Source organism: Microcebus murinus, chromosome 4 (assembly GCF_040939455.1).
Source record: "Microcebus murinus isolate Inina chromosome 4, M.murinus_Inina_mat1.0, whole genome shotgun sequence".
Classification (NCBI taxonomy): domain Eukaryota; kingdom Metazoa; phylum Chordata; class Mammalia; order Primates; family Cheirogaleidae; genus Microcebus; species Microcebus murinus.
The window spans coordinates 42,378,781-42,396,208 of record NC_134107.1 but is presented as its reverse complement, the minus strand read 5'-3'; the positions used below and the strand labels follow the sequence as shown (position 1 = coordinate 42,396,208).

General features: G+C 35.8%; 1 protein-coding gene across 4 annotated transcripts in view; it reads left to right on the top strand.

Annotated features, from left to right (window-relative positions):
* The window catches only part of PRMT3 (protein arginine methyltransferase 3), a 112,101-nt gene that overhangs the window by 52,285 nt on the left and 42,388 nt on the right, over positions 1-17,428 (top strand). For all 4 annotated transcript variants that reach the window (XM_076002095.1, XM_076002094.1, XM_076002097.1 and 1 more), the window contains one exon: positions 8,679-8,757. In XM_076002095.1, the coding sequence (XP_075858210.1) occupies positions 8,679-8,757 (79 nt within the window). The remainder of the gene's footprint in view (positions 1-8,678; positions 8,758-17,428) is intronic.

Here is a 17,428-nt window from a genome sequence, read left to right as displayed (position 1 = left end):
CTGCCCTTTGTTCAATTATGAAATTAGTATTTTCTAGCTTCTCAGGTCAGAAATCCTCATGGACTGAAGAAAGAAGGAGATTTACAGGATTTAGAAGATACCATCGATTATATTTTCAGTCTACAAAGATGACTCAAAGTATTTTAGCACAAGCCTCCTTAAAGCCTTAACTGCTAACTTCATTAGAAAAATAAAGCCATCCGGAGTTTACTGCCACAGACTAAATGCCATACATTATAGTGTCCAATACCCTACCTAGAGCATTTAATACAATCACTAGACTTCAACTCCACTTAATGCTTTACAAGGAAAGGCAGACAGTAAGGTAATCTAAATGCTAACCTTTGTGGACAGGAAGGAAGGTTCTTAGTTATCACCTCCTGGAAACACCAATTTGTATTCCTTAGTTCAGGGCTTCTAAGCACTGTGGCTTCCAAACAACTGACTCCTTTCATCTTAGGCTCCAGTGACTCAGTATTGTTTGTGTCACAATGTTTTCTGATGAAGGCAGAAATCATACCTGACTAAACCCCTCTAAAGTGAAAGGTGCCCTGTCAATTAGTTTTAAGTAGGAAAAGAGAAACCATAGGCTACTTAAAATAGAGGAAAATTAATGTATTAATAGAAAGTTGGTGTACAAAGGATTAAAGATGTAAGAAATCACCAAGATGAGAGTTAGACAGCCAGATATTAGTAATAACCGGAAGTAACTACCACCCCTAGGCTACAGAGACAAAGGAAAGAGGAACCACTACAAGATGTCTATTCAGCTCATTTTATTTTGCTTTTGAGTTGTTTGAGTTTCTTATATATTCTGGATATTAATTTCTTGTTGGATAATTTACAAACATTTTCTCCCACTGCAAGTGTTCTCTCTGTTGTATCTGTTGCTGTGCAGAAGCTTTTTAGTTTGATATAATTTCATTTGTCTAGTTTTGCTTTTGCTGCCTGTGCCTTTTGAGGACTTCTTCATAAAATCTTTACTCAGGCCGATGTCCTGAAGTATTTCCCCTATGTTTTCTTCTAGTAGTTTCACAATTTCTAGAATTACATTTAAATCTTTAATACATTTTTAGTTAATTTTTGTATATGATAAGACATAGGGGTCTAGTTTCTTTTTTTGCATATGGATATCCAGTTTTCCCAGCACCATTTTGTTAAGAGGCCATTCCTTCTCTAATGAGTGTTCTTGGTGCCTTGTCAACAATCATGTGGCTGTAAATATGTGGATTTATTTCTGGGTTCTCTGTTCCATTAGTCTATGTGTCTGTTTTTATGGCAGTTCTATGCTGTTTTGGTTACTATAGCTTTGTAGATTATTTTAGAAGTCAGGTGGTGTGATGCCTCTAGCGTTGTTTTGTGTGTGTGTGTGTGCACGCCCAAAGGATTGCTTTGGCTATCTGGGGTGTGATTTCATATGACTTATAAATGCAGTTTAAGATTTCTTTATATTTTCATTTGCTACAGAATACATCTTATGAAAAATGTACAAATACTGTGTTTTAAATACTGTGCTTTAAAGTCACTTGAAGTCATTATTTTCTCTTATATTACCAAGTTGACATTCATCCAGGTTTCATTCCCCCCCATTTGGGTGAGGGTTGCTTCTTTTCCCCATGTTTAATTTTCTCTTTTAATTATGCAAAAAATTACATGGTTCTGTTCCTTTCCTTTTCTCTCCTTTAGTCAATAGATAATCATTTTCTTTTTAGCTTTTGGTTTATTTTGAAAATAAATCAAATAGACATACATTTTCATATTTTCACCCTTATGTAAAAGTTAACCTTCTATATATTGTTCTATACTTTTCCTTTTTTCATTTTAAAATGACATTTTGGAAATCACTCTATCATTCTATAGAGATATTCCTTATTCCTTTTTATGCTGTGGAATAGTCCATTTTATAGATAATTACAATGTATATAACTAACACTCATTTGAATTTTATCCCCATTTTTGTTATGACAAACACTATATTGAGTATCCATGTATATATGTCACTTCATTTAATATTCCTAGAGGTGGGATTGATGAATCAAAGGGTTAATGCATATACAACATTACTAGTTACTACCAAATTCTCCTTGATACTGTGATTGTACCGTTTGGGTTTCTCACCAGCAGTAGTTATAAGAATACCTATTTTTCCATGGTCTTCCCAAAGAGTATATTGCAGGATCACTTTTAAATTATTGGTTTGAGGTTTTTCCTGCCACCCAGGCAATGTAAATTAGGATTGTACATTTATATGAGGCTTCACTAATGCTTAAAAATTATTGGAGATGGGGTGGAATTGAGAAGGAAGTATTTGACCACTGAGCATCAAGGTTCTAAACTGAATTGGGGTGGAGGTGGCAGCAGGTGAGATTTTTAAATTCACATTTCCTCTGTAGATATATCTGGTTGTCCCTGCTCTGTTATTTGGGACAATTTCCTCTTATATTCCTCACTTTGGCTCTCCTTTTTCCCCGTGTTTGGTTCCTAGATTTAGCAAATGCTGTCATGGTGAAAGCCAGCTTACTGCTGCATCTAACAAGATATTCTTTTTATTTTTTCCTAATGTATTTATTATAGAGGGTCAGTAGCTCCATTTGTGCTTCTATAACAGAATACCTGAAACTGGGTAATTTATAAACAACAGAAATTTCTCACAGTTCTAGAGGCTACAAGTTCAAGATTAAGATCTCTGATTCTAAGATGGCACCTTGTTGCTGTGACCTCACATGGCAGAAGGACAGAAGGGAATAAACCCCTTCCTCAAATTCTTTGTTAAGGTCCCTGATCCCATCCATGAGGGCTCTACTCTCATGACTTAATCACCTCCTAAGGGCCCCCCAGTACTATCACATTTGTGATTAAGTCTCACAGTGAATTTGGGGGAGCACATTCAGACCATAGCACACACTGTTATTATGTATTAGTATACTGAGATAAATTTCTGTTTAGTAAAACTGCTAGCTAATACTTTAGTTGTACTTTTAATAGTATATCTGGTTAAAATTAATGAATTTTTCAGCCATTGTAATGGATTGGAAATACTGTTTAGAATTATATATGCATCCTTTACCCTTATTTTTGGAAACTGATTCTGTAGGTCTAGAATAAGGCCCACATGTTCCTCTGGAAAGATCTTGAGATGATTCACTTTTTCCTTAAATAGACTTGCTTATTGGACAGTTTCTGCATTTTGAGGAAAAGGGCAAATTTGACTATCTCAGTCTTTTGTCCATTAAGTGAGAGTGCCATCTAGTGGGAGAAAAACTTTTAAGCTAATGAAAGTTTTTCAGACTGTAGAAGAATATACAGAAGAAATTATCTCCTGTGCTAATTTATGTCTCCAGAAGTCCACAACACTAAAAAATATGAGAAGTGTATGTTGGAAGGTGAGAGAAGAGGAAGGAAGTAGTCATGCAGGACAGCCGTGCACATGATAGGTACCTAATAAGTGATGTTTATCACCACAAATCTTCTTGCATGGAAGGTGGTGATTAAGTAAAATAGTTAAATAGGACCTGTTCTGACAAATATTTGTGATTTACATATAAAATTTTATTGTCATGTTTTGACTATGTGTTAATAATAATACACAGTTGTTAGAAATTTTCTTTTCCTGTCTTTACCACTCAGGATCCACCCCTAATCCCACAGTGTAATCTATTACCAGTTTCTGGTATATCCTTCTTGAAATATTTTAATCTAGTATATACACGTATATATATTTCCACCCCTTGGCATACTCATTCATTTAACAAATATTGAGTGACTACTATGTAACTGCTGCTATTGTAGGCAGGATAAAGCAGTGACCAAAATAGATTATAAGCCCCACCCTTATATTTAGTGTGGGCAGGCATATTCTACATATTATTTTGTACCTTTTTCATCATTTTAAACCTGTAAGTTTCCCTCCAATGAGTGCTATAGCTGCATCCCACAAATTCATTCAATTCAAAATATATCCTTGTGATTGCTGCTTTGATACATGGATTATTTAGAATCATGGTATTTAATTTCCCAGTGTTAGGAAATTTTTTAGATATTTCTGCTACTGATTTCTAATTGAATTTCATTGTGATAAGAGAACATACTCTGCATGCTATCATTCCTTTAACTTTGTTTAGACTTGTTTTATGGCCCAGCATATGGTTCTCTTGTTGAATGTTCCTCATTGACTTAAAATAAATGTATTCTGTTATTGTTTGGTGGACTGTTATAATACATTTGGGTCAGGTTGGTTGGTTGTATCATTCAAGTCTCTTAATCCCTTTTTAAGTGCAACATGTTCTATTACTGAAAAAAAAGTAATGAAATTTCTACCTATAGTTCAAGACTATCTGCTTCTCTTTTCAGTTGTCAGGTTTAGCTTCAGGTATTTTTGTGTGGTTATTAGGTACATAAATATTAAGATTCAGAGATATACTACTCAGAAATCAGGATTAGATTTTATAGGCATGTGTATTTGTTGCAAATAATTTTTTTAATCATTAAATAATTCCTGATTATTGACTCTGTCACCAGTCTATCTCCACATTAATTCTTGGTTTCATCTGTAACTCTCCCTTGCCTCACTTTAATAGTTAAATTTTGCCTGTGGATATATCAGTAATTCAGTTATTTGAAGGTATTACAAGTTTGTTTTATCACTAATGTATCTATTCTGAGAAGATATGAGTAGGCATTTTAAAAATAAGGTTCCCATTTTAATGAATAATGTTAATATTTTAGTCCCTGATTTAATTCCATATGTTCCTTTGTAGTAATTAATTCTTGAAGTGTAAATGCAGTATTTAAAGAAGTAAATGTCACTTTTGAAAGAAGAATGCTCCATGAGCATTATGGGAGAAAATATCAGGTATATTTCTACTTCCAGATGGCACCCCTACAGGTGAGGCAGCAGCCTGTGAAATTACAGCTTGCATTATATTGCAGGTGAGCAGGGCATTTGGAGCAAAGCCTTCTGATATCAGTAATAAGTGACTTGATTCAGAACTAAGGACAATTCCCAGGAACTTAAAGGCTGTCTTATCACATAGGGAGCCTATAGTAAAATGAAGTTTAGCAAGTAGAAAGCTGAGAGAAAAGAAAACAATTATTAACTATTAATAATACATACAGGCCGGGCGCGGTGGCTCACGCCTGTAATCCTAGCTCTCTGGGAGGCCGAGGCGGGCGGATTGCTCGAGGTCGGGAGTTCAAAACCAGCCTGAGCAAGAGCGAGACCCCGTCTCTACTATAAATAGAAAGAAACTAATTGGCCAACTAATATATATAGAAAAAATTAGCCGGGCATGGTGGCGCATGCCTGTAGTCCCAGCTACTTGGGAGGCTGAGACAGAAGGATCGCTTGAGCCCAGGAGTCTGAGGTTGCTGTGAGCTAGGCTGACGCCACGGCACTCACTCTAGCCTAGGCAACAAAGTGAGACTCTGTCTCAAAAAAAAAAAAAATAATAATAATAATACATACATGAATCTCTTCCTGTGGTAATATTTTTAACTGGGTATTTTACCTCACAAATGTCATATGTTAGTTCTACACATATTCTAGTGTGTGCATTGATTTTTCCAAACTAATCTTTTCATGAATGGTGGCTAATAGCCAGTTGCCAGCTAAGATACCATTCTGAAATATTCTGGATCACATACCTGTTGTAAATTCTAATCTTGCTTTATGTGTTCCGTGGGAGATTTTTCAGTTTGGAACACTTGAATCCTCAATTATAAATGTAGTATAATACTAAATCTTATTTTCAGGAAGGCCACATAGAATAGTGATTCAGAACCTGACTTCTGTAATTAAATCAAGGTTCAAATTGTTTCAGTCAGTCAGTGTTTATATGACTATGAATTATTTTTTAGGTCCTAACAACATTTCTAAGCTTTAATTTCCTCATCATTTAAATGGAAATAACAATAAAATGTGTTCTGGAGAAGAATTAAATTAGATGATCCTTATAAAGGCACTACAATGATTTTTAACAATTATCAACACTATTTGACAGTTTTAATTTTTTTAAATTTTTTATTTTTCGTTATGGATATATAATAGCTGTATATATTTATAGGGCAAGGGTACATATGATGTTTCAATACAGGCATACAGTGTGAATTAGTCCACTCAGGGTAATTGGGGTATCCATCATCTTAGGCATTTAGCATTTCTTTGTATTAGGAATATTCTGATTCCACTCTGTGAAAGTATACCCTTATTAATTATAGATACGTTGTGGTGCTATCAAATATTGTTCATTCTATCTAATTATTTTTGGACCCATTAACCATTTCCCCTTTATCCCCTTTTCCCTACCACCCTTCCCAGCCTATGGTGACCATCATTCTACTCTCTTTCTCCATGAAATCAATTGTTTTTAATATTTAGCTCCCTCATATGAGTGAGAACATGCGAGAGTTGTCTTTATTTGCTCTGCTTATTTCACTTAATATAATGTTCTCCATTTCCAACCATGTTGTTGCAAATGACAGGATTTCATTCTTTTTGTGGCTATATAACATTCCATTGTGTATATGTGCCACAATTTCTTCATTCATTGATGGACACTTAGGTTGAGTCCATGTCTTTGCTATTGTGAATAGTGCTGCAGTAAACACAGGAGTGCAGGTATCTTTGCGATATACTGAGTTCCCATCGTTTGGATATATACTCAGCAGTGGGATTGCTAGGTGATTATGGCAGTTCTATTTTGAGGAACCTCCAGACTGTTCTCCCTAGTGGTTGCACTCATTTACATTCCCACCAACGGTGTACAAGGGTTCCCTTTTCTCCACATCCTCACCAGCATTCGTTATTTGCATTTTTGATAAAAGCCATTTTAACTGAGGTGAGACAATACCTCATTTTAGTTTATATTCTCGTTTCTCTGATGACTGGTGTTGAGTATTTATTCATATAGCTGTTGGCCATATGTGTGTCATCTTTTGAGAAATGTCTATTCAGATCCTTTGCCCATTTTTTAAATCAGATTATTTGATTTTTTCCCCATCGAGTTGGAGCTCCTTATATATTCTAGTTATTAATCCCTTGTCAGATGGGTAGTTTGCAAATATTTTCTCCCATTTTGATGTATTACTGAAGGACTCTATCCAGAAAAACAAGTTTCCACCAAATCCTTAATTTTCCTAATGTAACACGTTAATATACAAGGTTTGTTTCTAAGTCTTTGTTTTGTAGGCAATTATTTTCTTATTAAGGAATTAGTGTGTTGGCAGGAATAGGTAAATGCCAGTGTAGAGCTGCTAGCAGCAATTTAATTAGATTCCTTTATGAGTGATTCAAGCATGAGAGCTGCATTTTCTACAGATTTAAATTTGCTATTCTCTTGTGAAGATTATCAGTTCTGGGTTTGCAGGTTTTTCTTGTTCTAGAGAAACCTTTAAAATATTTTTTTGTTCATGTGATTAAACAATACTGTATTTATGCCATTAGACAGTTATTTGTGCACAGAACAAATGAGTACATGAGAATAGTTTTATAGTTGTACTTAGAATTCTGAGATAAGGGTAAAATTCATGTTGGTTCACCCTAAGCAATAATAGGGTATATTATGTGCTAAGCACTGTGCTGAGCATTTGACTTTCCCTGCTGCTTAGGGGAAGTGGGGGCTGGGTCCTAGAGAAAGACTGAAATTGGTATTGATTTCTCAGTCATGATTACTTTGTCATTTATATAATAAACTGTGCAGCACACTATTTAAATGTAGTGTATTTGTAGTACCAATAGTGGCAAATTCTCTTTTTATTTGTACTATGATTATCCTTTCTTTGTAGAGGATTCATCACTATATTCTAGGATTGTGTTTCATGACCTGTATTTTAAGCAATACTAGTTCTGCAAGATGTTGATAGATGTTAAATAGAAAAAGAAAAGTCTGTAGTCAAAAAGTAGGTAACACTTGGTTAAAATATGTTCAACAGTTCTCTTTACCGTAACAACTACTCAGCACTCTTACTGTCCTAACGTGCAGTATGAATCTTCTAAGAGGGGAATATGGCATTAATCAAACCTCTTTGACTAAGGATCTCTCCCTCCTCCCTCTTTTACTTTTTTAACCAGTGAGTGGGCAAGAAATTCTTTGGGAATGGGTGTTCAAGACTAGGATTTCTTAACCTTAGACCTGCTGACATTTTAGGCCAGGTAGTTACTTATTGTAGGGGCTGTCCTGTGCTTTGTAGGATATTTATCAACATCTCCTGGCTCTACCCAATAGATCCCAGCAGCAGCCCTCTACCCCCACCCCCAGTGTGGCAATCAAAAATGTCTCCAGGCACTTGCCACATGTCCCCCAGGGGGCAAAATCTAGTGGATAACCACCAGTCTAGATTAATATTGCAACATCCCAGGGAGTTAGAAGGTTTGTTAATAATTTCTATGTGATTTTTTTAAGTAGGATGAAACAGTCTGGAAAGTGGAAACATAGGAAAAGAAGATCCTGTAATATTCTATTATAATAAAATTTCTGGATCTACTTCATACCTTGGTCTGATTTCTAATAATTTTTATTATATGGAGAACTTACTGCAAAAAATAATTACAGACTTTGCAGAATATTATATGGCAGAGACAAAAAATACTGTTTTTTTAAGCATTGCTGACATATTTAAATTGACCTGCTTATGAGGATATTTCACATTCCTAAAATTCATTTTTTTCCTTTTCTATGCAGGGCTATTTTCTTCTTTTTGAATCTATGTTAGATTCTGTCCTTTATGCAAAGAACAAATACTTGGCAAAAGGAGGATCGGGTGAGTATAAAATTTTAGTTTAGTTTTACTGATTTAATTTTGGTCTGGCAGAACCAAATGAACCTTTAGATTTCAAATAAACTATGCATGGCTGAGAAAGTTCCCAATAGAGATGAAAGATGTTTCCATTAGAAGAAGCTTTAAGACATCCATTTACTATATTGTTGAAAGTAGAACATTATATAAGAGATGCAGGACTCCAAGTTAATGGTATTCTCAAGAACACGTTTTATTAATATAAAAGTTTTTTAAAAACCTAAGAACTAAGAAAAAAATCAAATAACCCTATTAAAAAGTGGGCAAAGGACTTGAACAGAAACTTTTCAAAAGAAGACAGAAGAATGGCCAACAAACATACAAAAAAATGCTCAACATCTCTAATCATCCGGGAAATGCAAATCGAAACCACAATGAGATATCACTTAACCCCAGTGAGAATGGCCTTTATCAAAAAGTCTCCAAACAATAAATGCCGGCGTGGATGCGGAGAGAGAGGAACACTCCTACACTGCTGGTAGGACTGCAAACTAGTTCAGCCTCTGTGGAAAGCAATATGGAGATACCTTAAAGCGATACAAGTGAATCTACCATTCGATCCAGCAATCCCATTACTGGGCATCTACCCAAAAGATCCAATGACACGCTACAAAAAAGACACCTGCACTCGAATGTTTATAGCAGCACAATTCATAATTGCAAGGCTGTGGAAACAGCCCAAGTGCCCATCAATCCAAGAATGGATTAATAAAATGTGGTATATGTATACCCTGGAGTACTATTCAGCTCTAAGAAACAACAGTGATATAGCACATCTTATATTTTCCTGGTTAGACCTGGAACCCATACTACTAAGTGATGTATCCCAAGAATGGAAAAACAAGCACCACATATACTCACCAGCAAACTGGTATTAACTGAGCAGCACCAAATGGACACATAGGTACTACAGTAATAGGGTATTGGAGGGGGGTATATACATACATAATGACTGAGATGTGCACCATCTAGGGGATGGTCATGCTGGAGACTCAGACTTGTGGGGGGAGGGGGAGAAAGGGCATTTATTGAAACCTTAAAATCTGTATCCCTATAATATGCCAAAATAAAAAAATAAAAAAACCTAAGAACTAGGTTTGGAAGCTTTTTGATATTCAGATCAAAATCTAACAAACTCCTTTTCATTTTTAATCCTCCTATCATTTAGTGCCTTCTTTTCAATAACATTTCATACTAAGTTTGACATTTTAGTTTAATGGCAAACTTTCCATGACTTCACTAAATATATAAACCTGGCTTCTCTGTGATTTAATGAGAACATTTAAAGTCATGATTGTTTGCGAATGTTGTACATTTAAAACTTATTAGAAACCAATCAGTATATAAATGGATCCCAATTAAGTTGGAAGGCTTTCTTTTTACATTAGTCATATTAACTCTGCATACTCAGACTGGCATTGTGTCTTTACAGGACTTCTGCTGTGACTAATTGCATTTAAGCAAATGTGTCTTTCAGGGCAGGAATTATGTTTGTTTAACTTTGACTCTTCAAGGAGCTCTACAACTTCTGGAATATTGTACATGTTTATTAAATTGAATCATTAAAACTGAATTGAATAGTATCTGTCCCCCTTCACTCACATCTCCCTGCATGTTTCCTTTCTCAAGGCTTTAGAATCAAAAAATGTTTTCTATGGTCACACAAAATCTAAAAGTAGACATAAAGGGGGGAAACATTTATCATAGTTATGTCTCTTGCCCATCCATGTCTAGGAAATTACTTTGGCTGTTATGGTACAGTTAAAGCACAGAGAAAATTCTCCAGAACAATAGAGTTTTTTATAATAGCATTTAAATGGATTGCCTTTTTCAAAATGTGCCCATTTTATTGTTATATTTTCTGCAGTCATTTCAAGATGTTTTCATGATCTCTGCCATGAACCCAACTAGAATTTATAGATATGTTACCCTGCACCACTTGCCTGGTTTTTTTTTTCAGCATATTACGGGTGTACAAATGTTTAGGTTACATATGTTCCCTCCCCCCCCAGTCAGAGCTTCAAGCGTGCCCATCCCCCCCATGGTGCGCATCAGACTCATTATGTATGTATATGCCCATCCTCCCCTCCCCCCTCCCATGTGCCCGATGCCCAATAAATGTTATTCCTATATGTGCAGTTAGGTCTTGATCAGTTAATGCCAATTTGCTGGTGAGTACATGTGTTTATTTTTCCATTTTTGGGATACTTCACATAGAATGGGTTCCAGCTCTATCCAGGAAAATACAAGAGGTGCTATATCACCATTGTTTCTTATAGCTGAATAGTACCTCCATGGTATACATATACCACATTTTATTAATCCACTCGTGTATTGATGGGCACTTGGGTTGTTTCCACAACTTTGCAATTGTAAATTGTGCTGCCATAAACATTCGAGTGCAGGTGTCTTTTTTGTAGAGTGTCCTTTGATCTTTTGGGATGCTCAGTAATGGGATTGCTGGATCAAATGGTAGATCAACTTGTATCGCTTTAAGGTATCTCCATATTGCTTTCCATAGAGGTTGAACTAGTTTGCGGTCCCAGCAGCAGTGTAGGAGTGTTCCTATCTCTCCGCATCCATGCCAACATTTATTGTTTGGGGACTTTTTGATAAAGGCCATTCTTACGGGAGATAAGTGATATCTCATTGCAGTTTTGATTTCCATTTCCCTGATGATTAGTGATGTTGAGCATTTTTTCATATGTTTGTTGGCCATTCTTCTGTCTTCTTTTGAAAATTTTCTATTCATGTCCTCTTTGATAGGGTTGTTTGATTTTTTTCCTTGCTAATTTTCCTGAGTTCTAAATAGATTCTAGTTATCAGCCCTTTATCGGATATGTAGCTTGTGAAAATTTTCTCCCATTCTGTGGGTTGTCTATTTGCTCTCTTGATAGTTTCTTTGGCTGTGCAGGAGCTTTTTAATTTGATCAGGTCCCATTTATTTTCTGTTGATGCTGTGATTGCCTTGAAGTCTTCTTGATAAATTCTTTGGCTAGGCCAGGGGTCCTCAAACTTTTTAAACAGGGGGCCAGTTCGCTGTCCCTCAGACCATTGGAGGGCCAGACTATAGTTTAAAAAAAACTATGAACAAATTCCTATGCACACTGCACATATCTTATTTTGAAGTAAAAAAAATGGGTAAAAACACCCGCATGTGGACTGCGGGCCGTAGTTTGAGGGCACCTGGCTCTAGGCCAATGTCTAGAAGAGTATTTCTAATGTTTTCCTCTAGAATTCTAATAGTTTGACACCTAAGGTTCAAGTCTGTTACCCAGCGTGAGTTGATTTTTGTGAGAGGTGAAAGGTGTGGGTCCTGTTTCAGTCTTCTACATGTGGCTATCCAGTTTTCCCAGCACCATTTATTGAATAAGGATTCTTTTCCCCAGTGTATGTTTTGTCAAAGATTAGATGGCTATATGAGGATGGTTTTAAATCTGAATTCTGCTCCACTGGTCAACGTCCTTGTTCTTGTGCCAGTCCCAAGCAGTTTTAATGACTGTAGCCTTGTAGTATAGTTTGAAATCTGGTAAATTAATACCTCCTATTTTGTTTTTATTGCCTAGGATTGCTTTTGCTATATGGGGTCTTCTCTGGTTCCATACGAAGCGTAAAATTATTTTTTCTATATCTGTGAAAAATGATGGTATTTTAATAACAATTGCATTGACTGTGTAGATCACTTTGGGTAGGTAGTATAGACATTGTAACAATGTTGAGCCTACTGACCCATGAGCATAGTATGGTCTTCCACCTGTTTCTATAATTGCAGTGGCTTTGGTTTTTTAATGACTTACTACAGGTTGAGTATCCCTTGTCTAAAATGCTTGGAACCTGAAGTGTTTGGTTTTTTTTTTTTTTTTTTTGGGGGGGGGGCGCAGGAGGAATACAATATATTTGCATTATATTTACCAGTTAAGCATCCTTACCTGACAATTCAAAATACTCTTAGGAGCATTTCCCTTTGAGCTCATGTTGGGTGCTCAAAAGGTTTTGGAATTAGGAGCATTTCAGCTTTTCAGATTAGAGATACTCAACCTGTGCACTCGATGACTAAAAAACATTGTCTACCATTGTTGGTTATCTACTAGCTTCCAAATGTTAATAATATGCTCTAACTTTATATTATTAGATATAATTCTCAAAGGTGTCCTGAATAACACATAGTAAATTGGCCAAGGCTTGATTATTTCCCTACTGAAGTCATTTTTTTAAAAAATCTGATTCTTATCTCAAAAGTTCTAAGGAAGATTCAGATAGCTGTTTCCATACCTCCCTGAATAGTATCATTGATCTTACTGAAGAACTGACAGCAACTTAATACATTTAAATTGAATTCTCAGTGAAATTCATTAAGAACCTACAGCAGTGTGAACAATGGCAGAGTTATTTCCCATCATCAGAGGCAGAAAGAGAAGGTTCCTAAGTCTAGCTCTTTCCTTATTTTTGTATAGCTAATGTTAAGATAATGGGGGGTACACTAGGGCTATACTGAAGATGAGTTAGTATTTTACTGCTTAAGAAATAACATTCAATAGCACTGCTTAACAGAATCAAGAGAAAAGGACAAAAAGTGAGAAGAGTAACATGAAACAGTTTAGCCTAATTGTGGATTCCTGGAGGTCTGGATATATATCACCAGTTCATCCTTTTATTGCAAAGCAAAATTTTCCTTTGTTTTTCTGAAAGATTTACTAAGCAATTAATAGTATAAAGATTATCACTATGAGAGAGGGAGAATATTGAGGGCCCATGTAAACAGTATAGGACCTCAATTTATTTTTACATGAATTTAGGGTCAGTTTATGTCTTAGTGTACATATAATGGTGTAAAGGCTTTATAAAACACAGCCAGTAACTTAGGTGTTCATCCTCCTTGTTATCAACCAAGCAATTCCATGGTATTTTACAAAATTACTTTTATTAGAAGTAGAAAATGTACACCTGTAAAGTTGATGAAACAGGTTTACTAAAGAGTAGCCTAGGTAAGACTAAGCATAATTGGTGTCAGGAAGTGTAGTGTTTTCCATTCAACCAACCAAAAGATAAGGAGCAAAAAAATAGTGGTTGTGACCAATGGGTATTTTTGACAACCAGAATGAAGACTAAAACAAATGTGTATTTTAGGATGACAGCATAGAATGTAGTATTTGACACTGTTAGCATATAAAAAATTTACATCTCACAAAATTGGAAAGTGAAGGCACATGGGAGGAAATGTTTATACTTTTATTACTTTAGAATTTATGGACTATTATTTAAAGCTGACAAGTAGTAGAGTTAGGTATACTTAGCACTACAAAGCTAACAATAGACTGAGTGATGAGATTTGTGGTGGTAGTTCCCGTCTATATCTTTTGACTATAGTGGTGATTGCATGACTGTTTGTGTTAATCAAAGCACATATACATATACACCAAAAACGGTAAGTTTTCTGCATGTAAATTATACTTCAGTAAAGTGAGTTTTTTAAAAAAAAGTGAAGCAATAATTCCTACCTCTTTAAGGGCAAATTAATTATGACATGATTTGATTCTTAACTGTTCTGAAAAGTATTTTAAAACTGTATGCTCACTGTATGCCCAACTCTCTATTTGTTGTTAGTGTTATCAATATAGCTGTCTGTTTCCGATTAAAAACTTGGGTTTGTTAAAAAGAGGGAAGAATAAGGAAAATAGACTAATTTTACCATTGCTGATGGTAGATTAGTAAACACTGTTGAAAATAAAGAACTAAAAAGATTATACAAGGTTGTAATTATAAAAAGTTAGCTACTTCTAGATCTTTCTAAATGATATTTTGTCTCATTTCAAATCTTAAATGATGGTCAAAGGGTACACAGTCTCAGGAAGGATGTTTTATTTTTTTGAGTTCTGTGCAACAGAACTCAAAATAAATATAAATGGTAAATATAGTTAACACATTTCAAAATTGCTAAGAGTAAATTTCAAATGTTCTTACCACAAAAATGTTAAGTATTTGAGGTGATGAATATGTTAACCAGTTTAATTATTCTACCTTGTATTCATGGATTATAACATTACTTTGTACCCCATGAATTTATACAATTATAAATTGTCACTTGACAATAAAAATTGTTGCATCTTTATTAAAAAAAAAAATCTTTGCCTTATAGTCCCACAGAACTTTCCTATTTTCTTCTTGAAATCTTAGATTTTTTTAAGTTAGTGAGTCATTTGAAGTAAACATGTATGGTGTGAGGTAAGGGTAGATTTAGTATTTTCTAGCACCTTTACCTGAAATGATATCCTTTCTCATGAATTGTTTGGCATTTCTTTTGAAAATTAATTGACCATATTTATAGGGTCTATTTCTATATTCTTTTCATTTGATCTTTTGAGATAGGGTCTTGCTCTGCTGCCCAGGTTGTAGTACAGTGGCACAATCATAGCTCACTGCAGCCTTAGATTCCAGCAATTTTCCTGCCTCTGTCTCCTGAGTAGCTAGGACTACTACTGCCTAGTTTTGGAGTTTTTGTGTGTGTGTGTGGAAACCAAGTTGGTCTTAAACTCCTGGCTTCAGGTAATCCTCTCACCTCGGCCTCCCAAAGCCTTTAGATTACAGGCACGAGTTACATATGAACCACACCTGGTTCATTTGATCTTTAACTCTGTCCTTTCACTGATCCTATAGTGTGTTAATTACTGTAGCTTTATACTGATACCAGGTAAAGAAAATCCCTCAACTTTGTTCTTTTTAAAATATAATGGGATTAGATTGAAGAAATAGAATAATTTGGGAATAATTAGCATCTTGAGTTTTTCAATCCATGAACACAATATATCTTCATTTTTAAAAGTCTTCTTTAGGCCGGGCGCGGTGGCTCACGCCTGTAATCCTAGCTCTTGGGAGGCCGAGGCGGGCGGATTGCTCAAGGTCAGGAGTTCAAAAAACCAGCCTGAGCAAGAGCGAGACCCCGTCTCTACTATAAATAGAAACAAATTAATTGGCCAACTGATATGTATATAAAAAATTAGCCGGGCATGGTGGCGCATGCCTGTAGTCCCAGCTACTCGGGAGGCTGAGGCAGAAGGATCGCTCGAGCCCAGGAGTGTGAGGTTGCTGTGAGCTAGGCTGACGCCATGGCACTCACTCTAGCCTGGACAACAAAGCGAGACTCTGTCTCAAAAAAAAAAAAAAAAAGTCTTCTTTAATTTCTCCTGGCATTATTTTGACATTTTCAGGGTAGGGATCTTGCACATCTTTTATTAAGTTTATCTCTAAGTACTGTAATATTTTTATCATTCTTATAAATGGAAATTTTACATTTTATTTTTCAATTGGCTGCTATGTTATAAAAATACAGTTAGACCTTACAATTTTGTATGTGAACAGTCATGTCATCTGCAAACAGAGTTAACTTCTACCATTCCGTACTTTAAATTTTTTTCTTGCCTGGTTAACCCTTTGAATAAAATAGGAAACAATAAGTTCACTCAGATATAAATAAGGAAAACGAATAATCTGAAAGTTTGGTTAAGAATGAGCTATGTACTTACTTTCAAAGAACCTCTCCACAAAATATCTACAGATTATTATAGAAAAGAAAAAAAAGTAACTTTTCATATTTAAGCATAGCCAACTCAGCCTTAATTGGCTAATCAAAATCGACATCAGGAAGGGGATAGATTGAAATTATGGTCTGTTAGGAGCACATAGAAATAATTCATTTCTTTGAAACTTCCTCAAAACAGTAATAGTTTATAAAATCATGGTTTGCAAAAGAAAATTTAGGGACCCATCAAACAGTTACAACTTCCGTAAACTCAAATGTTTTATGGGATCTTTCAGAATATACATCTTCCTTGAGTTACAGTTGTCAAGATTATAAAGCTGAGGACTGATCAGTACAATGCTGAACTATTAATACTAAGCCATTTTTTACCACATTGTTTCCTAATTAATCTGCACAGACCCTCACAATCAGTGGGGACCTTTTGTTAAAAATAGATGTTCAAGGCCGGGCGCGGTGGCTCACGCCTGTAATCCTAGCTCTCTGGGAGGCCGAGGCGGGCGGATTGCTCAAGGTCAGGAGTTCAAAACCAGCCTGAGCAAGAGCGAGACCCCGTCTCTACTATAAACAGAAAGAAATTAATTGGCCAACTGATATGTATATAAAAAATTAGCCGGGCATGGTGGCGCATGCCTGTAGTCCCAGCTACTCGGGAGGCTGAGGCAGAAGGATCGCTCGAGCCCAGGAGTGTGAGGTTGCTGTGAGCTAGGCTGACGCCACGGCACTCACTCTAGCCTGGACAATAAAGCGAGACTCTGTCTCAAAAAAAAAAAAAAAAAAAAAAAAATAGATGTTCAAGTCACACATCAGGCCCCTTTGAACAAAAATCTAGGGGAAGACATCTTTTCTTAAGAATGTTTTAGGTATATTTCCCTTTGCATCAGTCAGGGTTCTTGTTTCAAGAAATAGAAATCTTCCCTGGCCATTCAACACAAAAGGAATTTATTAAAAGGATAGGGTAGGCCGGGCATGGTGGCTCATGCTTGTAATCCTAGCACTCTGGGAGGCGGAGGCTGGCAGATTGCTTGAGGTCAGGAGTTCAAAACCAGCCTGAGCAAGAGCGAGACCTCGTCTCTACTATAAATAGAAAGAAATTAATTA